Source organism: Chaetodon trifascialis, chromosome 2, assembly GCF_039877785.1.
Source record: "Chaetodon trifascialis isolate fChaTrf1 chromosome 2, fChaTrf1.hap1, whole genome shotgun sequence".
Classification (NCBI taxonomy): Eukaryota; Metazoa; Chordata; class Actinopteri; order Chaetodontiformes; family Chaetodontidae; genus Chaetodon; species Chaetodon trifascialis.
The window spans coordinates 11,182,998-11,206,478 of record NC_092057.1 but is presented as its reverse complement, the minus strand read 5'-3'; the positions used below and the strand labels follow the sequence as shown (position 1 = coordinate 11,206,478).

Here is a 23,481-nt window from a genome sequence, read left to right as displayed (position 1 = left end):
ATTAGCTTTTGTGCTCCTTCTGTCCGGATGTATTCACTGATCCTGTTCCAGCTATATGTACAACCCACAGCGAGCTACACCGATCACATCCTATCTGCTGCTATTAACGTTTGGATTAGAGCCACTGGTGTTTAAAGGGGACTCTCCAAAAGAGGTGGAATCAGTATGCAGCCTGACAGGAAAATCCACCTGTCAACATTTTGTAAACGTCACAGTAAAGAGAGGCAAGGTTCACCTTAAAATCCTTTGGTGAAACTGAAAGTTCCTCAGAGTGACTGTGCAGCTGAAGTCGAGACGAGTCTCTCTGTTTCTCTCGAAAAGAAAAATCAAGAGTTCACCAGGCTGTTCTAAACAACACAGCGGTGTCTCTGACAAACACTGGTGAGTACACCTGATAATGCTTACTGTTGAAAAGTAAAAAATGGCTGCCAGACTATCTATATTTATGTGTGTATATTTTTTATGTCTCCTTCGATTTGGTTGACTATGAGACACCAAATAATTTGCTATAATTTTTTTCAATAAATTGAGACTCCCTCAAGCGTCTCAATATTTGAGTGTTTCTGATCAATTTCAAAACAGGAACTTAGTCTCACTTATTATAGTAGTTCGCCTGGCTCAGTCTTTATTTTCGTCTTCAATATTCCATTTGAGCGAGCTCTTTTTCCTGGTGGCTGGTTGTTTTCTACTGGTGCTTCTTTATCTTCTCCAGCAAAGTTAATTAAAGTTCGAGGCTTAACAATTATCGAGAGTTCCAGCTGTGTCAGAAAAAGACTTCCTTTGTCCAAGAGTTATTTTTGAATTCTTTCCATGCTTTCACTTTTGTTTCCATTGTGTAGATATGGCTGCAGCCAACTGTCTGCTGTCTGAAAATCAGTTTCTGTGCTCCATCTGTCTGGATGTTTTCATTGATCCAGTCACCACACCATGTGGACACAACTTCTGTAAAAGCTGCATCACTACATATTGGAATGTGAATGTCCAGTGGAAGTGTCCAATGTGTAAAAAGTTATTTACCACCAAACCTGAGCTGCATGTCAACACTTTCATCTCTGAGATGGTTGCTCAGTTCAGAGAGGAAGCTCAGCACGAGGTGAGCAGCAGCAGCTCAGAGCAACGAGTGTCCAAACCAGGAGAAGTTTCCTGTGACGTCTGCACTGGAACCAAACTGAAGGCCCTGAAGTCCTGCCTGGTCTGTCTGGTCTCCTACTGTGAGACTCACCTGGAGCCTCATCTGACAGTGTCAGGCCTGAAGAGACATCAGCTGATCGACCCTGTGGAGAACCTGGAAGGCAGGATGTGCATGAAGCACGATAAACCTCTGGAGCTGTTCTGTAAGACCGACCAGACGTGTGTCTGCATGCTCTGCACTGTTTTAGACCACAAGGCACATGATGTTGTTCCTCTGAGAGAAGAATATGATGGAAAGAAGGCAGAGCTGAGGAAGACAGAGGCTGAAATTCAGCAGATGATCCAGAAGAGACGACTGAAGATTGAGGAGATCAAACAGTCAGTGAGGCTCAGCAAGGAAAATGCAGACAGAGAGATAGCAGAAGGTTTTCAGGTCTTCACTTCTCTGATGGAGTCTGTAGAGAGAGGCCTGGATGAGCTCATCAAAACCATTGAAGAGAAGCAGAAAACAACAGAACAACTGACTGAAGTTTTCATCGATGAGCTGGAACAAGAAATCTCTGAGCTGATGAAGAAAAGCACTGAGGTGGAGCAGCTCTCACGCTCTGAAGACCACCTCCAGCTCCTACAGCGCTTCCCATCCCTGCAATCTGCTTCAACCACCAATGACTGGACAGAGGTCAGCGTCCCTCCAGCATCATATGAGGGGACTGTGGTGAGAGCTGTGGCTCAGCTGGAGGAGACACTCAGTGAAGAGATGAAGAAGCTGATTGAAGCAGAGCTGAAGAGGGTCCAGCAGTATGCAGTGGATGTGACTCTTGATCCTGATACAGCACATCCCAATCTCATCCTGTCTGATGATGGGAAACAAGTGAATCCTGGTGATGTTAGGAAGACTCTTCCAGACAATCCAGAGAGATTTTCTCTAAATCCTTGTGTTTTAGGAAAGCAGAGTTTCTCTTCAGGCAGATTTTACTACGAGGTTGAGGTCACAGGAAAGACTGAATGGGACTTTGGAGTCGCCAGAGAGTCGATCAACAGGAAGGAAGACATCCCACTGAGTCCTGAGGACGGTTACTGGACTATATGGTTGAGAAAAAGAATGAAGTACAAAGCTCTTAATGACCGTCCAGTCTGTCTCTTTTTGAAGTCAAAACCAAAGAAGGTGGGCGTGTTTGTGGATTATGAGGAGGGTGTGGTCTCCTTTTATGATGTTGATGCTCCAGCTCTTATCTACTGCTTCACCAGCTGCTCCTTCACAGAGAAACTCTTCCCATACTTCAACCCTGGTCGGAATGATGGTGGTAAAAACTCTGCACCTCTGATCATCACTCCTGTCAATCAAACAGAGTGATTGATTTTTAGGCTTTGGTCTGATTCAAGTCATGAATTTGATTACTTCATGGTCAATTTGACAAAAAAACAAAAAGATCTGTAAATAAACTTTGACTTTAACAATAGTTAAGAGAGTCTTCACTTGGATTTGAGTCTTAATCAAGTTTTAATCTAGTGTCAGTGTCTGCTGGGAATTGTCTGTCCAACACTTTGGCTCATGACACTGATTTCTCTTTGGTCATTTGAAAATTCTTTTTGTTCCGACTTTGAAGCTGTAATAGTTGTTTCTTTGGGTTTGTTGTCTTTTTATAATACAAGGCTTTTATGCTGAATTCACAGTTTCAGTTAACATCCTATTTTTATCTGTGTTTACTAACCAGCTGTAACCAATATACTGTACATTGTGCAATACAATACAAATGTTACAAAGAATGCCAAAAGCTGCAAAATAATGACAAGACACGATATATTCAAGAAAACCTTAAGTATGAAGTAATAGCAAGTGAGTAATAGTGAAGATAAAGCAATAATTTTGGCAGCATTGTACCTGATTGGTGCTGTAATTGTTGTATTGCCAACAAAATCTTTGTTGCTTCATTTTGGTAACACCAAACAGGTAGCTCATGTGATGTTTCAACTTTCCAAAAATGATCAAGTGACACCTGATATGGGGATGTACACTGTCTGAGGCTAATGAACAGAGCCTATAGGATGACAGAGCGACACCGTTACACATCTTTGATGTTTGGTCCACAAAAAAATGAAATTAATCTTTGGTCAAAAATATGTAATCAAAATCATGTCCAGACCTGAGGGAGGCAACAAAACATCAGCAACAGAGCTGCAGTAAGAGAAGCAGCAACCATGAAAAGGAAAGGCAAAGATTCTTGTTTTCCCCAAAATTAGGCCCTCAGGTAGACCCTTCCTCTCCAGGTGTGTACAACACACAACAAGCCACATCAATCACATCCTGTCCCACCCTGACCCTCCAAAGGGGGCAAGATTAGTATTCAGCCTGACAAGAAAATCTACCCATGAACACTTCCTTACTGTTATAAAGACCACAGCAAAGAGAGGCCAGGTTCAACTAATGATCCTTTAGTGAAACTGAAAGTTTCTCAGGGTGACTGTGTAGCGGAAGTCAAGATGAGTCTCTCTGGTCTAAAAGAAAATTCAAGAGTTCACCAGGCTGTTCTCCACAACACAGCGATGTCTTTGACAAACACTGGTGAGTACACCTGATAATGTTTACTGTTGAAGAGTAAAAAGATAAGGCTACCACACTTTCTGCATTTATGTGTGCATATTCTTTATTTGTCCTTTAATCTGATGCATGAGACTGTTACAATGTGTGGCCGAGCAAATAACAAGGAAGTGAGTCCACTTATGCAGACTAACAAAAAAGGCAGAGCGGAGGTTGTTTGAATAATTTCTTTTACAAAATAAGGCAAACTAAATCCAACAGAGTTCAAAAAGTTCAAAAATCCAAAAACAAGAAAGCTACAGGGAAACACGACACAGATCAAAAAACAAACCAGGGACTAGACTAGAAACTGCTACCGAGAGTCTCAAAGGGAACTGGAAAACCACACATAAGGGATGACACGACCAAGACAAAGGGAAACACAGAGCCACTGCCAGCAGAGACAGAACCTCTCAGGAGGACGGACAGGGGGCCGGCAAAGGCGGAACTTCTCAGGAGGCCAGCAGTAAAGGTGAAGCTTCCCTGAAGGCCGGCGATGACAGCAGAGCCCTTCTGGAAGTCGTCCGCGAAGGCAAATCCCTTCTGGAGGCCGGCGGCAAAGGGGAGAAAGAAATAAGACGGGAGCTCCTCAATGTTGTAGACCCTCATTTTTGATGTTGGTATGCCCTCTTTCGAGCAGCTGACAGGAGCCTTGGATATGCACACCCTTCCCTTTTTTCTATAGCCAGCATAAACACCAGAGTCATCTGTACCGAGAAAGGAACTTTTGAGGTAAATGATTCAGCTGATGGTTTTGTCACACAAGAAATACCATATTATACCATAGGACAGGTCATTCAGATGCACCAGAGTTTGTATTTATGAACACTTCTCTTGATGCATTGTTCTCGTGGAAAAATCAGTGACGATAACTATTTGCATTCATCATACCTCAATAGCTGTAAGTTTTTCATGTTTTTGGAGTTCTTGTTTTCCAAAGCCAGCAGTCACTGCATCTCTCCATTTGTCACTACCGCTGCAGTTGTTAAGTGAGTGTCATTTCCTCCAATCAAAAGGGACCTTTTGCAGGTGTCACCTGGTTTTGTGAATGGACTCAAATGTCTAGTCCTCAAATTCCTTTTTTTTTTCACACTTTCACTTTTGTTTCCATTGTGTAGATATGGCTGCAGCCAGTTGTCCACAATCTGAAGATCAGTTTCTGTGCTCCATCTGTCTGGATGTGTTCACTGATCCAGTCACCACACCATGTGGACACAACTTCTGCAAAAACTGCATCACTGAACACTGGAACATCAGTGACCAGTACCTGTGCCCAATGTGTAAAAAGATATTCAAGACAAAACCTGAGCTGTACGTCAACACTTTCATCTCTGAGATGGTTGCTCAGTTCAGACAGTTGGCTCAGCAGGAAGTCAGCAGCAGCAGTTCAGAGCAACAAGTATCCAAACCAGGAGAAGTTCCCTGTGACGTCTGCACTGGAACCAAACTGAAGGCCCTGAAGTCCTGCCTGGTCTGTCTGGTCTCCTACTGTGAGACTCACCTGGAGCCTCATCTGACAGTGTCAGGCCTGAAGAGACATCAGCTGATCGACCCTGTGGAGAACCTGGAAGGCAGGATGTGCATGAAGCACGATAAACCTCTGGAGCTGTTCTGTAAGACCGACCAGACGTGTGTCTGCGTGCTCTGCACTGTTTTAGACCACAAGACACATGATGTTGTTCCTCTGAGAGAAGAATATGATGGAAAGAAGGCCGAGCTGAGGAAGACTGAGGCTGAAATTCAGCAGATGATCCAGAAGAGACGACTGAAGATTGAGGAGATCAAACAGTCAGTGAGGCTCAGCAAGGAAAATGCAGACAGAGAGATAGCAGAAGGTGTTCAGGTCTTCACTTCTCTGAAGGAGTCTGTAGAGAGAGGCCTGGATGAGCTCATCAAAATCATTGAAGAGAAGCAGAAAACAACAGAACAACTGACTGAAGTTTTCATCAAAGAGCTGGAACAAGAAATCTCTGAGCTGATGAAGAGAAGCACTGAGGTGGAGCAGCTCTCACGCTCTGAAGACCACCTCCACTTTCTCCAAAGCTTCTCGCCTCTGAAGGATGTCCCAACCACCAAAGACTGGACAGAGGTCAGCATCCCTCCAGCATCATATGAGAGGACTGTGGTGAGAGCTGTGGCTCAGCTGGAGGAGACACTCAGTGAAGAGATGAAGAAGCTGATTGAAGCAGAGCTGAAGAGGGTCCAGCAGTATGCAGTGGATGTGACTCTTGATCCTGATACAGCACATCCCAATCTCATCCTGTCTGATGATGGGAAACAAGTGAATCATGGTGATGTTAGGAAGACTCTTCCAGACAATCCAGAGAGATTTTCTAATGCCATTTGTGTTTTAGGAAAGCAGAGTTTCTCTTCAGGCAGATTTTACTACGAGGTTCAAGTTCAAGAGAAGACTAAATGGACTTTGGGAGTCGCCAGAGAGTCGATCAACAGGAAAGAGAACATCCCACTCAGGCCTGAAGAAGGTTACTGGACTATATGTTTGAGGAACAGAAATCGTTACAAAGCTTTAACTGGCCCTGGTGTCTATTTCCGTCTAAAACGGAAGCCTCGGAAGGTGGGGGTGTTTGTGGATTATGAGGAGGGTCTGGTCTCCTTTTATGATGTAGATGCTGCAGCTCTTATCTACTCCTTTATGGACTGCTCCTTCACTGAGAAACTCTACCTGTACTTTGGTCCTTGTCCTAATGATGGTGGTAAAAACTCTGCACCTCTGATCATCACTCCTGTCAATCACAATACTTAGAACAGTTACTTGATTTTACATGAAATCAGTCAGTGTCATGTAAAAGTATGTATTTGTGTGCATTTTTTTTTCATTGTGATATTGCTTGATTTTTTATTGCCTTTTGTTATTATATCACACAGGTTTCTCCATGCTGATTATCTATCATCTGCAACCCCTGCGTGAGTTGAAATGTGTATAAAATTATGGAATAAGTAGAATACTCCCACTGCATGTGATCCCAAAGTTATAGGGTCCTGGGTTTGCATGTTTCACTCAATATAAGATCGTATATCTTTGATAAGTCTATTAGAGTTTCAAAACGTCGTGAAATGAATTTCTACACAAACAAGAATCCGATGAATTTGTGTTGAGGTCGCAGATCTATGCATTCAGTACTTTCTTGTCTGATCAGTGTACAAACAAAAAATGTTTGATTTTGACACATTAATACAATATAATTTTGCAACCTACATGTCTTATGTATTAATTATACAACTTGTGAGTTGTTTGGTGTGAAATTGAAGTATTTATTTAGAACTAATATCAAAGCTGAAAATGTGTTTATGTAAAATATTGGTTGGCTTATAAAGATGAACCCACAGTGAATTATTAGAACTTCTTTTTAGCCTCTTTTAGATCCTAGTTTTGGTTTTGTGACATGTTTCTTGTCTGGTTCAGGCAGCAGGCAGCTGTTAATCAATACACCGAGTCTACACTACCTCCTCAGTAGCAATCAGCAGACAGACACGGTTAGATACTAGCTGGTGGAAGTGGAGCATTTAGCAGCTAATTAGTCAGATATTTATCTCAGGCCAGCACAGAGTTGATGGGGGGTAAATATTGGACTTTGATCAGGTGAATACAAATACATCTCCAATGGGATGACGATGTTGCTCTGTGTCTGCTGGATGTGTAAAAGGGCAACTGTTTGTGGGTGACTTTCTTGCCACAAAGTGGTAAAAAAAATGCAGCTTTTTGGGTCATAATCAGTTTCAGCACAAACATCTGAACTGAAGATTAGGAACAGCTAAACTCGGCTAAACTGAAGATCTCTGCCAGAGAAAACGGATCACAGTCCTCATTAGATATGACTTGTAATCAGTAGTTCCACACAAGTGTAACTTTATATGTATAATGAACACTACCAAATTTTAAAAGTTTGGAATAACATCTAAAGTGAATATTTTCCTCTTGGTTGGACAGGACTTCACAAACATTGTGAAGGTGCCACTGTTGGCTCTGGGTCAATGACCACATTTCTGACTATTCAAACCAAAGAATCAATGGATGAATGAAAGTACATTATAATCATATATAATACTAGAACAGTCACAGGGGACATTTTGCTGCACTGAGTGCTTTTACTTTTGATTCTTACAGTGGACTACATTATCAGAATTAACCTATACTGTACCTTTACTTACATTTTCAGTGGAGGACTTTTACTTATAACAAAGTATTTTTACAGTGTGTCAAGTAAAGTTACTGATCTGAATACTTCCTCCACCCCTGTGAATTATTAATACCATCTTTTAGAAAAGAAATCTTTCCGTGCTCCGTAAACGCCCATTGCTTGAAGACTACAGTCCCCATGATTCATATCCTGTGGTATTTCCGGGTAGGTTTGCTGACAGCCATATTTGATTCGATTATGCTGTTCTGGCTGCGACAACCAGTTTAGCCAGTTCTTGGTTGAAAAACGGTGTCTTTTCTTCACTACAAGGCCGGTTTTAAGGTTAATCTGCGACGAAATCCAGCTGCATTCACAGTAACAACAGTTTATAACCCGTAGTCAACGATGAATCCCGAATAGTAAGTGGAAATTTTCATGTCGTTTAATGACAGGTCCGGTTGAGCTGTCAGCTTAGCCGGGGAAGCTAAGCTAACGTTAGCTAGCTCGGCGGACCGGTAGACTGTGTACAAAATGAACGTCAGCTGCTTTGTCTTCTGTGCTAAGTTAGCCAGCTGAGGGCTGTGGTGGGGTGTACGCACTATCAAATGACAGCGTTGATGTTTATCGCAAAACTCGTGTTTGTCAACATTTTCTGGTCAATATAACACCCATTAAATGGGCTTATTGTTCGTATTTCGTCTAAAATGTTTGTTAGCTTACTTATGGTAACTTAAATTGAAGTAGCGTTAGTAGCTAGTAGGCTAACCGAATATCTACGTAGCGTTACTTGACACTGTTGAGGATTTTTTTTGTCAGATAGTTGCTCAGATCTATACACAGTAAGTTTCATAGCTCAGGACACACTCCTATCAGTAAACACGAAGCTAATTAAGATGTCTTAACTAATCTTGGCTAAGTACAATTGTAATGTCAGTGTAATTTATCCACCGCAAACAGGAAGTTACTAAATTTGCTCCCGATGTGGACTTAGTTAGGTAATGTCAGTCTCTGTGTCACTTCATTACAGGACTGAAACTGACTGACATTTCTATTATAGATCAATCTATTGATTTTTCTAATTAAGGCATTAGTTGTGTATTTTACAACAATAGATCAATAGTTCAAAACCCCAAGAAAACCTATAAATCCTCACATTTGAGAAACAGAATGTTTTTGTTTGATGCATTTCCTAAATAATTAATCATGTTGTTATAATTGTTGATAATTTATCTTTGATTAACTGACTACATTTTTATATTTACATTACTACTTAGCTGTATGTTGTTGCATTGCACAGCTGTTGGTTACAGGCTTCTAAGTAATAAGTGGAGTATTAATTACTAAAAGTTTAATGATGAGTTTATTCTTTATTTAATTATAGTTTTTAATTCTGAAATGATTAGTCAATTGGCAGACAATTAATTGTCAGCAATTCTCATAGGTGGTTAATCATTCATCAAGCAATAAACAAACATCCTCTGTTTCCAACTCTCATATTCTTATAATATATAAATGTTTGGATTTTGTACTTTTGCTCAGAAAAAAAGACATTTGATGACATCGTCTCAGAGGTCCGGGAAAATATGATGGGTGGTTTTCTCCATTTTCTTCAGTGACAGATCATAACAATCATAATTAGCTGGGACTGGGAATAGGATTTTATTCATAATCGGTGCCACTGTAATACCTTAATTTCAAAACCAAAAACAGCATTTTTTTTAATATGTAATTTACTTTGCTGAACATTAACACACGATCTACCCAGAAATAAGAATCCCATGTCGGCTCAGTAAGAAGCACTCAGAAACGTGAGTCTAGTATTATGTGATTTCAGGTCTTGCAGGTGTTGTGATGATGGTTTTGTGTTAATGCTTTTTTCCCTCTTCTGTCTTCACAGTGACTATTTATTCAAACTGCTCCTGATCGGTGATTCTGGTGTTGGCAAGTCTTGTCTCCTTCTACGGTTTGCAGTAAGTGTCTGTTTTGCAGCCAATGTTACATAACAGACTTTGATGTTTTTCCCTGTCAGCACTGTGATGGTTAATAACCCTGCAGGTATCATATCTGCCACCCAGACCCACCTGTGTGCATGTTTGTGTGTTTGCTTTACACCAGGATGACACATACACAGAGAGCTACATTAGTACCATCGGTGTGGACTTCAAGATCAGGACCATCGAGCTGGACGGAAAGACCATAAAGCTTCAGATTGTAAGAAGAACGTAGTGTGATAGGCTGTAAATAGATAAGTAGTGATAAACTTTGGATTATGCGTGCGTCATTTTGAACTGACGAGCTCTGCTTTGTCTTGTCAGTGGGACACGGCCGGTCAGGAACGGTTCCGCACCATCACGTCCAGTTACTACAGAGGAGCTCATGGCATTATAGTCGTTTATGATGTGACGGATCAGGTCAGTGCAACGTTTGTGCTGATGTTGGCTTTCTCATGATTTCACAATCACATGCATTCATCACCCGGTCACACAGTAATGCTAATGATGATTTCATATGTTTAATAGATAACACTTTATTTTTATACAATTACAGCAGCACAGAAGAACTATATCATGAATAAGAGTAAAAAGCTCTATACAGATAAGCCGAGGAGAGGGACCAGACAAGTAGAAAAGGCCATAAAAAGAATTGAAATAAGACACCAGCCAGTGGACTGAATGTCAAAAATCAAGAACAGAATTCAGTCAGTAGTGAAGTTTGTTCATATTCCTGATGGACGTGGCCAGTTGTCACTATCAGAACGCCCTTGTGGGGGACAAAAAGTAGCATTTTTGAAGTTTAAAAGCATCATAAAAATTGTAGTTTGTCAGTATGAACAGTGTAGAATAGAAATTAGTTGTAAATTGAATGATTGGGCTGATATCTGGCATTTTCAGATAATCAGCATCAGCTGACGGCAGCGCTGACAAGGCCCGTAAAAGAAAAATATCTGCGTACAGAGACAAAGCACATTTTTTATTTTTCTGTGCTGAAGTGAATAATCAGTTTTTTTATTTTGTCAGAATTTTAGAAAGATTAGTTGTATTGATTAGCTGTGGACATTTACTTAGCTGAAATGTTTTTTAATTTAAAATAAGTGTATTGCAGACAGGGTGGAGATCTACTTCAGCAAACACACAAACAGAGGCACTGCAGACAATAACATTGGTGTTATTGTCCACATTGTCCAATATAAACATTACAGCTGCAACCATTCTGGATTTTTGAGACTGATATCACTAATTTGTGAGTTAAAACAGCATAAACCAAAATGTTTAATAGGGATTATGTATCATTGCAAACTGGATGTCACTCAGAACATTGTCTGTCGGTAATGTCTGTTGTCATACTTCTTCCTATCCTCAGGAGTCCTTCAATAACGTCAAACAATGGCTACAGGAGATCGACCGCTACGCCAGCGAGAACGTCAACAAGCTGTTAGTAGGCAACAAGTGCGACCTCACAACGAAGAAGGTTGTGGATTACACCACAGCTAAGGTAAGAGTACATCATGGCAAAACACAGCTGTGGGACACAAGCGCTCTGTTACAAGAACATTTGATTTACTAATCTCACTGTTGTATCTGCCAGTCCTGCAGCTGTTTGACAACTTGTCCTAATGTCTGCAGCTGATTGCATAATGAAATAAGCATTAGCTGACTGAGCATTTTGCCAGTGGTCTTAGTGTCATAGCCTTGAACATCTAACCAGTTTGGTTTCTGCTGTGAGATCTCAGTGTGGAAAACACAAACTGTCGGCTGAGCATCCGGCTGCTGGTCAGACAACCGAGCCGACTGTGGAGGATAGTTAAAAAGTTGATGACTGTGAATTGTGTCATGCTGGGGATTTGAAGGAGGGGTTGTACAGTATAGTCATATTCACAAGTATTGACCTGTTAAAGGATTGTGTCACATGTTTAGCCATATGGGCCCATTTCTAATGACAGGGGGTTTATCAGGCACAACATGAGGTCGCGGTGGCACCTCAACCATGACCTCCTGAGCCATTTTAATGAACATTATCTGTAAATTACAAGAAATACAAAACACAGCAAGTGCTAAGCAGATGTGCAAATCTCCATCTGCCTGCTGTGCTTACAGGAAGCAACAACCTTGATGTTTTATAACTCTGTAATGTGTTTTGATATTAATTAACTCTACTGGGATTCTTTTGAAGATGTGACTTCCACCCATTACTTGAAAGGTGGCTGTACTCTGTCAGCTTGAATTCTAGTTGGTTAAAGTAGATTTTTATTTGGTTTTTATTTTGGAGGGTAAAAAGTAATATAATTTCCACAGAAACTGCAGAATAATCCACCTCTCCTCTGTCCATTTGTATGCTCAGTGAGAAAATAAGCTGCTTCCATGTCAACACTCGTGCATGATTTTTAGTCAATGGTCAAGTGAAAATGCCGTAGTCCACATCAAATATGACTGTAACATAACTGTATGTTAAAGGGTTGAAATTGTACCTTGCATCTGTTGACCTGTTGGAAACTTTTTTTGTTTTGTTTATCTCTTTAGTGTGAAAGTTCTTGCTTGGAAACAGTAGTTTGACTTTTTTAAGGACACTGGAGATTTTCTTGGGACAAAAGATTTATCTCTCAAGTTAGACTGAAAGCAAAATCTTCACCTTGGAAACAACAATTGACAAAACAGTCTCAAGGGTATTTGGCAGCAGTTGTGGAGCTTTCAGTCTTATCACAGTCTTCCTCAGCAGATAGAAATAACCAGTTGTCACAGGATTTAATTTATGTATTGAATTTATTTCCCTTCTTCTCTCTTTTTGTTCACCAGGAATTTGCCGACAACTTGGGGATCCCCTTCTTGGAGACCAGCGCCAAGAGTGCCACCAATGTGGAGCAAGCCTTCATGACCATGGCGGCCGAGATCAAGAAGAGGATGGGCCCCGGGGCCACGGCCGGCGCCTCGGAGAAGTCCAATGTCAAGATCCAGAGCAAGCCAGTCAACACCTCGTCCGGAGGCTGCTGCTGAGACCCGAAACAGCCACGACCTGAATCCACCCCCGAGCCCACGACCAGTCTCAATGTTACCATGCTCCACAGGGAAAGAAAGGCAGAGAGAGAGGGAAAGAAAGACAGGAAGACTTTGAGTGGACCGGTTTGTAATTGTGTGTGCAGCTACAACACCAGATTCCCACCACACCATTTCAAAGTCAGCAATAGGACGGTAAGCCCATCCATCCCCACAGCACACACTGGGCGGTTCTTTTTTTCATACTTTACCAAAACACACTCATACTGGAAAAACAAAATGTATACAATTTTTAACAGTGTGTGAAGTTAACCAGTGACAGAGAACACATGCGTAAAGCTTTTCTTCTTTTTTTGTTTTCTTATAGTTTGCCCCAGTCTTCCTTTGAGTTTGTGAACTGAGTCACTTTTTCTAAAGCTGAAATAAACCCACAAAGTTGTCTTTATTTTGCTGTGGCCCGAATCTCCTCCAATCTATGAATTAGTGAGCACTTCAAATGAAGCACATGCTTAAACCAGCAGCGTGCATGTTAGAACTGATCACATGCTCCCTCATGTGACCTGCTGCAGTCATGAAGCGAGTGGCTCAAACGCTCCGGTAACGTCGCCCACTCCAACCTCACAGAGTCGCCCCTAAAAACAATGTGCCAGTGCCTTTGTGGCAGGAGATTTACGTGACATTTATGCCTTCGGTGCTCTCGTGTTGTTGGCATATTTCCACTCGTGTGCCCACAATCGTGACTTCGCAAAGAATCCACTTTGTATGATAGCAGTTAACATTCCTGTATATATCTATATTCGGCTCTGTGTGCGCTCTGCTGGTGTTCATGATACAATAAGCATGTGCTACATTGGGAGACGTGACGTCAGCCATGTGTGTTTCTCTGCTAACTATTCTCAACCTACAGCACAACCACAACAGGAGAAATGAAATCACCATCCCAGCTCGAGAATAATCTATAAACTGTATATATTTATACATAAATGTAAGAAGTGATTTGCAAATTGTGTAGAGAAGCAAGTGAAGCGAATGACATGATTAATAGCTGGAATTAGTAATCTCGGCACGTGATTTGTGGCTGCGGACATGACATTTTTGTGGCACAATGTCTACTATTAAAACAGTGAAGGAGATCTTTGATAACTGCTGGTCCTGATGGTGTGTGTGTTTTTTTTTCCTCTGCGCCCTTTGTTCACACTTGTTGTCCGGCCTCAGTTCCACCTTCGTTTGAGCCATTTCTTCAGTGACCCGTAAGCTGAGAGGAATGATGATCTTTGGCCTAGATTTCTCAGGCTGCAGTTAAGGCTCCTGTTTGATACAGCAGCTTGTATTTTCAGCAGGTCTCCAACATTAATATACCACCATTACTTCATGCTGTCAAAGGAAAAACCCACCATAATGTCACAATATTACATATAGTAATACAGCAGTAGAGCATAATACACAGTACTGTGCAGTTCAGTTTGTATTTATGGGTTCAAATAATGAAACCATACGATGTCTCATTCTGCTTTTCAGACCCACCTGAGCAGTAGTTCAGTCAGTCAAAAAAACAAACTCACAAACAAGTAATAAATACACATTTGACTTCAAATATACTTCAAGCTCCATGAAGGATCTCCACCTCAGATTTATTTATGGAGCGTAATGTTACAAATGGAGTTGAAGGCTTGTTGTATGAATTCTATGTTAAAGTTGAGCTGCAGTTTATTTTGTCTTTTGTGTTGTGAAGGTGACATTCTACTGTAAAAAATCTTAGTATACATACAGTTAACTGTATGTATGTCACATGTCTGTAGTCCTTCAACAATTAGACAGATGCATAGACCATGAAATCGTTCTTGGAATTTAACAGTTTCTCTTGGACGTGTCTCTTTGGTCTATTTTGGCTTGGACTATGTTGCGTCCTGTCTAATGAGTACATTTGAATGTACATTTAGAACAACTTGTAAAGGAAACGGTAAAGAAAGTTTAGAAAAAGTCCATGAAATTAGATCAAATCCTTCAGATATGAACCTGTCCTGTAAGGGCTTTGAACACATCTCAGTACTCTAAATTCATCACATCATGTTCCTCACACAGTAACACAAAGTCCATGTTTTCAAATCATTTACATAAGTAGAACTAGCAGTACCAGCGTACAAATACTCCAAGTCAAAGTCCTATATACAGTTTCACGAATGGAAAAGTACAGAAATATTAACGACACAATATACTTAAAGTATGGAAAGTAAATACTCATGGTGCAGAGTGTCTACTGTCAGTTTTTATTATCATTCAGTACTTCGTTACTTCCCAACGAAGCAGTACAACACTGAGCTCTCCTGATGCTGTAACATGAAGTCACAGCTCCCCACCAACAGAGGGCAGCGTTGGCTTCATGCAGACAAAGAAGCAATGCAGAAAATCAGCCAATGGTTTCAATTAAACTGAGGTCCTTTAAGTCCTTAAAACCCATCCGGACGGGAGATGTTCTGCTCCTCCATCCCCTCCACAGACCCTGAGCATGTGTACATGCTTACAGCGCGTAGATCAAAGTGAAATATGGAGCTGGTGATCTCCTCAGAGTGAAGAAAGAAGTGAACATCAAAGTCTGAACTCTTCAGAAACTGAAACCACAATCACAATCAGTCGCCTTGAAGATGGATGTGAGACGGGAACCATTTTACTACAGAATCAGTTCTTTTACTTTTCATACTTGTACATTTTGCTGATAACAGATACTTTTACTGAAGTAAGGTTTTGAATGCAGGACTTGTACTGGAGTATTTTGACTGTGTAGTACTTTTACTTCTTTAATTTTTTAAATAATCTTTATTTAGAGTTTTTTTTTAATTAGGAGCAGTAGGTACAGAGTTGCAGATGACATCACCTATTCTAACCCCCCCATCCCACAGCCCTTCCAAGGTCAGTATATGTACTGTACATACACACATACACTCATGCAATACATATAAACTTAACAATAATCCAGAATAATGATATCCAATTAGTCTGTACATGTTTAAAGTAGACATAAAGAGGAAGAAAAAAAGCTGCGCATAAGATGTGTTCATATAGTCTATAGACACATCAAGTCAAAGTATGAAAGTTTTCTGGTGTGTTTGTGCTTTAAGTTCTGTAGAAAAAGCGAAGAGGCTTAGTTTCCTGTTGTAAGACGGAGCTTAAGTCAAGCAGAGTTTCTACGTATCTAATGAAAGGAGACAAGGGGGCTGTTTAAAAGAGGTGAACATCTTCATTGTACAAATGAAGGGGGCTTTAGTATTAGTACTTTTACTGAAGTAACGGATCTGAGTACTTGTTCCATCACTGATCTGCAGGCTTGGTTAAAAACTGTTAAAAAGTGGTGGAGTCTGTGTTCCTAAATAGGTTTCTGTGTGATCCCCTCCTCCCTCATTTACCAGCACACTGATTATATTAAGCGAGCATCGTAAAAAATAGAAAAAAGGCAGCGAGTATGAGGTCAGGCCTGTGTTGCCCCTCCCTGCCCCCCTCCTCCCAGGCTGAACCCCCAGTTTGCTTTCAGCTGCACAACAAAGCACACAGTGAGCGAGCGAGCGAGCAGGCCTGCAGCTGACAGAGGAGAGAGAGAGAGAGAGAGAGAGAGATGTTGTGGTGGGAGCTTCTGAGGGGCTGGGAGGGAGCAGTGGTGGAATGGGGGGAGGTGGGTCTGTTTGCCGGCTTCGTTTCTAGCTGGTTGCTGGGTGATGGGGGGGGGGCATGTGTGACAGCTGCAGAGGCTGAAGCCTTTCACCCCACTGCTGCTGCTGCTGCTGCTGCAGGAGGAGGAGGAGGAGGAGGAGGAGGAGGAGGAGGAGGAGGGAGGTTATTATGAGTCCATGTGTGAAGTTCAGTCTCACAGTCAGTCTGCTGCTCACCAGCTGATCTGTCTGATGGCTCGCTGTAAAGAGACAGACTGCAGTGTCACACAGCTGTCGCACACACATCAACACACACACACACACACACTGCAGGCCTCATTAAAAGCGGCAGCACACACTCCAAACTAAATCTGGCAACACTGTACTTGTACCACAAAATACTGCATCACAAGTAAAAGTCCTGCATTCAAAATATCAAGTAAAAGTGTGTCAGTATCATCATTAAAATGTACATAAAGTACGTAAAGTAAAATTCCTCATAGTGCAGTAAAATGGTCCCTGTCAGTGTTTTTCTATTATATCTGATGTTCGTGATTTAATATTACTGCTGCATTAATGTGTATGTTGCATTTTCCTGCTGTACACATGTAAGGTTGAGCTCATTTGAATATACTGTTGGCTGGTTTAATCTACGGCAATGAGATGTATAATGGAAATACTCAAATACAATACAAAAACCTCAGATTTGTATTTAAGTACAGTACTTGAGTTACGTTCCTCTGCGTTGCCGACAGGTCTAATGCTTCTGATTTGTTACCAATATATGAATTCAATTTTAACCTTAAGAGATGTTTTTAAATGACCAAACAAAAACAAAGCAGAGCAAAACAAAAACAGTAAAATCAACATCATGAAGTAACTCGACCGACTCTATTAAAGGAGCATCACAAAAAAAAGATCATCGTTTCAGGGTATGTTCTCCCCCCTTGTTAACTACTCTTCCTCCCTTCATACCCACCTGCAGTCTGCATGCACACACACACTAGCCTACTCCTCCCATCTTCTTTAAAGTGTGCTAATACGTTTGTGAAGCTCAGAGTCTTGACAGACGACCATCAGTTTGCTGCAGGCGTCCATGTTTTACAGCAGCTGCACTGAGACACACTCAGATTGGAACTACTGCAGACTAGCAACGGTAGCAATAGCATCTATATAGCCAATAGCATCATCGTGAGCATTTAGCTTCATGCTGACATTTTTCATGCTGCTGTTAGCATTTAGCTCAAAGCACCTAAGTGCAGCCTCACGAAGCAGCTAGCCTGACTGTGGACTCTGAGTCTTGCTGGAAGAAGACAGTGTTGGTGGGTTTGTCCAGATCTGACGTTGAGTCTGTGACGTAGAGATCGAACATTAGATGTAGAAATAAGCATTTTCACATGTTTGATGTTTAAAAGAAGTCCTTCGCCACTCAAGTCAAAATGCTCCCTACCTCCGCAGCTCATGAGGTTGCTCTGGTTTTTACAGTCTGTGGATCTTTTTTAGCCAGAAAAATGAAACTAATTTGATGAAGAACATAAAGTGAACTTAATTGATTAAATCATCCTCCTTTTTTCAAGCCCAGCTGCCCCTGAAAGACCTCTGGATGTGTCCTCAAATGACCTCAGTCTATTTGTGCCACACATCATGCTGAAGGAGGCTCTATGTGCACACACGCAGAGTAAACGACACCCCCTCGACCTTAACCGTCCAATGCGGCTGGAGGAAGTGGGTGTACCGTGTAGTAGGCGTGTCCTGCGTCCACAGATGGACCTACATGTTGCAGCCTGACTGACAGCAGTTGTTTTCTGGTGTCTCTCAGCTCCAACACAAACCTGATGTGACCTCTCTGTTTTATCCTCTGCAGCATTTACTCGGCTCATAAACAGTGACAGGCACTTCCTGGCTCAATGTTGCTGTTTTATGTGTGTGTGTGTGTGTGTGTGTGCGTGTGTGTGTGTGTGTGGGTGGGTTAACCCCGTCATGACTGCTGTGTTCATACTGTGCAGGTGTGGCTGCTGACTCATGCTCAGAGGGTTCAGTGTCACATTTTTTTCAATACCTTCAAATCAGATCAGCAACTGAAAGGAAGCAGTCTGGGGTTTTTCTTTCTTTGTCACCAGTCTTATGGCTGTGGTATTATGCAGCTATAGTTATTTTCAGACTGAGATTTTACTGTAAAAAACATACAATTTTGCAAAATACAGTGAAATGTTAAAGATCAAACCGAGAGATTAATTATCCAATGTTTTACAAGTAAATCAAAGATGCTCTCCCATCAGTCATCTGACGACCCCTCAGATTTATCAGTGACCCTTTGGAGGAGCCTGAGCCCTAGGTTGGGCACCGCTGGGCTAAACTAGCTAACTGTATATGAAGTAGTTGAAAGTAGCTCCAGCTGGAGAAGCTCCAAGCTGCTTTAACATTGATGCTTCAGTATTAACAATCTAATAATGTCACACAGAGTCAGAAATCAGTTCACAGGAGACATTTTACTGCACAACCAGTACTTTTACTGCATGAGCCTGACAATACTAGTGTACTTTTACTGCTGATACTTCTGTTCTTTTACTTAAATAACAGGCTTGAAACCAACCAACCAACCAACCAACACCATCAGTATTCACATCGATCAGCTGCAGAGAAGCTGTTTCCACCTGCAGCTAATCTGAAATCTGTATTTATTCTCATTGAGTCAGTTTAGAGGTTCAGAGACAGCATGTGTCAAAATGTAGGACCAGATGACTGCCACTATAACACAGGATATAACAAGTATTGACACAGAATGCAGCCAGGTTTGTTTGTGATGCTTCTGCATTTTCAAAGCATGAGATCAGCGCAGATGGCCGACATAAATTAATGATGCTGTCTGCTTGCTTTTTTTTTTTTTTCACTTAACACTGAAGCGCTACGATTCACCAGACGTTCTTCACATGATCTGACAATCCTCAAAACTGATATTACAGGCTGACACACATTACAACCAAACCTTATTAGCCCTCTCTTACACACTGTGACATGCGGTGCGTAGGAGCCTGTTGTCTGAGACTAACCTTAATCCTCATCTGGGAAACCAGCCACAAGTGTTGAGAGCAGCCAAAAGAAAAGGGAGCAACAACACAAACTTGTAGCAATTGAAATGTGAATTACCTTCGTAATAGCTGCCTCATATCTTCCATCTTAGAGAGTGAGCTATGCTTTTTCACAGTGACCAAATCATCCAACAGCAGTGGTTGAACTTCAGCGCGTTTGAAGCAGCTCCAGGGTCGAGCCGGGCGACTCAAAGTGAGAGGAGAACTACGCTGATGGATGGGCGCCCACGCTCTCAAACCACAGACTGTTACTTCCTGGTTCGACCTCTGTCTCTGCAGAGAGGAGACGGCTGTTTGGGACCAGTTCTGTCCACGAGTTAATTCCCTTTTCTTGGCGGTTTAGTTCCTGGAGAGACAAGGTTTTGATGTCCATGGCAACAGTGTAAACATTAAGTGGTGCATGATGCCTGACATGGTTTATGTTGTGGTGAAGAAGCCACCAGTGTGTTATGTGGAGCCTCGGAGGCTGAGTCAAACACACAAACTGTTTAATGAGTAAATAGAGGAGGGCAGGATCAGGTCTAATGAAGCCGGGCCTCTATTTTCACATTCAGGACCTCATCAAATCTACTGTACTTACTCATAAAACTGTACTTTTCCCCTAACAGCCCACAGAAAACAATGTTCTTAATCTACGTCTGGCTTAAGATCAACACACACTGTTTGGACAAACGTATGTGGACACCCCCGTCATAAAACACGACCAGGACACTGATGATGCCTGAACTATTAGAACCAGTATGACAGACACTGATTACGATGTCGACATGTCAAAGAAACGTCACAGTCAGGTACCAAAGATACAAATAACAATGTTTCTTATGTTCCACATCACAGCCATGATTAGAACCAGAATGTTGTTTCAGACACAACAAAGTATGTCATATCTTTCCCTTCCTTCGTTCTCCATCTTTTCTTTCTGCCTTTGTTTCTTTTCTTCTTACTTTCCTTCTCTTTCTTTACTTCTTTTCCTATTACTCTCTCTCTTTTTTTTCTTTTCTTTTTTCTTCCTGTCTTTTCTTTCTTTCTTGTCTTTTCTTTTTTCTTTTCTTCCTGTCTTTTCTTTCTTTCTTTCTTTCTTTCTTTCTTTCTTTCTTTCTTTCTTTCTTTCTTTCTTTCTTTCTTTCTTTCTTTCTTTCTTTCTTTCTTTCTCTTGTGGTCTCAAAGCTTCACTGATGAAAAGTAATTTGTTGTAAGTTGCCTCTGTCTGTCTGTCTGTCTGTCTGTCTGTCTGTCTGTCTGTCTGTCTGTCTGTCTGTCTGTCTGTCTGTCTGTCTGTCTGTCTGTCTGTCTGTGTTGGATTTATGCCCTCCACGTGGTTATTGGTGCAGATTTTTGCACTTCTCACTAATCAGAAAACCTATTTGGAATAAATCTGCAGACGTCTGTGAAACACACCTTTACCTGCTCACCGTCAGCCAGGCGGCCATCAGCGCTCCATGTTTGTTTGATGGTATGGAGCTCAGAGCCGAGCAGTCACATATGGGATTTCCATATCTTTACTCACATGTTCATGTAAAGGGGATCAGCTGCTGGTGCTGTTTTTTACTCTGGCCATCTGTCTCCAATTATGTCACGCTCTGCCTCACTCAGGCCTGAGCGGCACATCACTGAACAGCTGCTGGGGAACGCAGCACCAGGATGATCACATCTTTCCAGCGAGGACCGAGGTGCATTCTGTGTTGAGTTTTACTGGAAGATGAAGACGAAGCTCAGTGCCGTGTAGAAACAACGGCCTGTTTGGTTGAACTTGTTTGACCAGTTTAACTTTCCTCAGTCACTGAATCAGCCGTGACGTCAGGATGAGCTGCAGGCGGGCGACCATACGTTTGAAGTCAGAAGTCAAACAGAAAGTCAACACACTGTACAGATAGTTTTTCAGGCAACACAGAGTGTCGTACATTTGGACTTGAACATTAATTGTGCTGCACCTCTAATTCACATATTTGAGCAGCAGTCAGGCTTGAATTTAAATTTACAAAAAAGGGAGAAAAAAGAGCAAAAACTTGATTTAATTCCCAATAACTTGTCTTGAAATGTCTTGATATCCTCAACTAATCCAATAAAAAGAGTTTTTATGTCTGTAAATTTGCCGTAGGTGAAAATTTAAATGGCTGAGGGAGCTAACAAATAAATAAGATCTCATCCAGATGGATTTTAATATAAACCAGCCATGAGCCAGTGCTATAAAGCTAATTTCAGGACTTCAGGTGAAAGCTGTTTTAAGTGCACAGAAAGCTTGCCAGAGTAATGGTGGACTTCGATCAAACTCTGTCCCTCCCTCTGTTTTAATTTGCAGCTGACAGCGAGGACTTGCTCTCTGCTTGGATATCACTGGGATGTCCAATGCTGAATAACTCAAATGCTTCACATAGTTGTGGTTGTTCACAGGAGAAGCAAGAAAACAGTTGGAGGGATAAACAGGCTGATGCTCAGGCAGAAAACTGTGCAGCAGCTCTGCACTGCTGAACTGGACCACCAGCTCTTTGTCTGAACTCTGGATCATACCTGCAGTGATCAGCAGGCCAGCAGCGACGGTTCATCTGAGGGATATTTACTATGAGAGGGGCCGAGCTGCTGATAGAGAGGCAGCAGCCAACACTGATGGAAGAACAGACGCTCTGCTGAACCTTTGAAGGCAAAGCAGAAGTTTTCTTCAGCCTCACTTACTGCTGCATAATTTTGAGCTACTTGTACTTTAGTATTTCCATTTTCTGCAACTTTCTGCTTCTTCTCCACCACAGTCCAGTTGGAAATGTTGCACTTCCACCACAGTTTAGTTACTTTTCTGATTAAGATTCATAATACCAACTAATAAATCAATAAACATTACATTAGTTATAAGGTAAGATAAGTCTGTTGACTCCTTGGGGTAAATTCACAAACTACCCAGCAGTATATAAAGCACTTAACATCAGCTGAACCTTTAACAGCTGCGGCATTAATCTGGAATCAGAAAAAGCTTTATTGCCAAGTATGATTTTACACATACAAGGAATTTGTTTTGGTGATGTCGGGCCTTTCTGTGTGAAGTTTGCGTGTTCTTCCCATGCATGTGTGGTTCTGTCCGGGTACTCCGGCTTCCTCCCACAGACCAAAAACATGCTCATTAGGTTAATTGCTGACTCTAAATTGCCCCTAGGTGTGAGTGTGAGCGTGAATGGTTGTTTGTGTATATATGTTGCCCTGCAATCGACTGGTGACCGGTCCAGGGTGTACCCCGCCTCTCGCCCGTTGGCAGCTGGGATAGGCTCCAGCCCCCCCGCGACCCTGAAAGGGATAGGCGATATAGAAAATGGATGGATGGAAATATATATACACAGTCTGTTTTTTCAGAATAACAAGAGCAGTAAAGCTGGCAGTGATACACTACGAAAAATCAAACGTTACAAATGTGCAAATGGAATCAAGAAAATCCAAGCTGAGAATTAATGTAACGCATAGAGTTATGGCAATGTCCATGTGACAAGTAGAGGCAGTAAAGTGTTGAACATATTAATTCTCTATCATGATTGCTTTCACTTTTGGTGCTTTAAGTGTATTTTGATGCTAATACTTTTAATTTGTTTGCTTGAGTAACATTACTAATGCAGGACTTTTACTTTTGACAGAGTGTTTTTACACTGTGGTGTTATTACTTTAACTAAAGTGAAACATTTGAGTACTTCTTCCACCACTGACTGTAAATCTGACCTCTGACTTCAGCCGCTTGTCATAATTTTGACAGTTTGGCAAGAAAACACGACCACGAACAACCAGCTGAATGCTGTGACGTTGTGTTTATAAGCAAAAACAAAATCAGCATGTGAACTTGCATCATTTTTCCTCGTCCACATTGAGGTTACATCCCAGAACAAACAGGGACTGTCATCAAAACAAAAAGACATCAGCGGCAGCTCAGACGTGAGCATGAAG

At 41.6% G+C, this 23,481-nt stretch overlaps 3 protein-coding genes across 7 annotated transcripts; all 3 read left to right on the top strand.

The window, feature by feature from the left end:
- The first annotated feature begins 326 nt into the window (after positions 1-326).
- On the top strand, positions 327-6,473 carry LOC139344151 (E3 ubiquitin-protein ligase TRIM39-like). Of its 2 annotated transcripts, none has more exons than XM_070982117.1 (2): positions 327-381; positions 4,828-6,473. In XM_070982117.1, the coding sequence occupies exon 2, from the start codon at positions 4,830-4,832 to the stop codon at positions 6,471-6,473; it is 1,644 nt and encodes a 547-aa protein (XP_070838218.1). In that variant the 5' UTR covers positions 327-381; positions 4,828-4,829. The 2 variants fall into 2 exon arrangements, with proteins under 2 accessions (XP_070838218.1, XP_070838209.1); XM_070982108.1 differs by lacking the exon at positions 327-381 and adding an exon at positions 3,633-3,694.
- On the top strand, positions 836-2,485 carry LOC139344165 (E3 ubiquitin-protein ligase TRIM39-like). Of its 4 annotated transcripts, XM_070982138.1 has the most exons (3): positions 842-1,068; positions 1,105-1,399; positions 1,433-2,485. In XM_070982138.1, exons 1-3 carry the CDS (start codon positions 842-844, stop codon positions 2,483-2,485), a joined length of 1,575 nt encoding a protein of 524 aa, XP_070838239.1. The 4 variants fall into 4 exon arrangements, with proteins under 4 accessions (XP_070838258.1, XP_070838239.1, XP_070838230.1 ...); XM_070982129.1 differs by having other exon boundaries at positions 1,105-2,485; XM_070982147.1 differs by having other exon boundaries at positions 842-1,530; positions 1,657-2,485.
- Positions 6,474-8,102: 1,629 nt separating the features above from the next.
- rab1aa (RAB1A, member RAS oncogene family a) lies at positions 8,103-13,977 on the top strand. The gene is made up of 6 exons (XM_070980175.1): positions 8,103-8,267; positions 9,746-9,818; positions 9,964-10,059; positions 10,164-10,259; positions 11,209-11,340; positions 12,639-13,977. Exons 1-6 carry the CDS (start codon positions 8,254-8,256, stop codon positions 12,834-12,836), a joined length of 609 nt encoding a protein of 202 aa, XP_070836276.1. The 5' UTR covers positions 8,103-8,253; the 3' UTR covers positions 12,837-13,977.
- Positions 13,978-23,481: the final 9,504 nt, after the last annotated feature.

Excerpts from the sequence above, each read along its gene's own strand:
- LOC139344165 (XM_070982157.1), top strand. The coding sequence starts at position 842 with ATGGCTGCAGCCAACTGTCTGCTGTCTGAAAATCAGTTTCTGTGCTCC.
- rab1aa (XM_070980175.1), top strand. Across the intron at positions 9,819-9,963 it reads GTCTCCTTCTACGGTTTGCA|GATGACACATACACAGAGAG; the intron begins GTAAGTGTCTGT and ends GCTTTACACCAG. Across the intron at positions 10,060-10,163 it reads AGACCATAAAGCTTCAGATT|TGGGACACGGCCGGTCAGGA; the intron begins GTAAGAAGAACG and ends TTGTCTTGTCAG.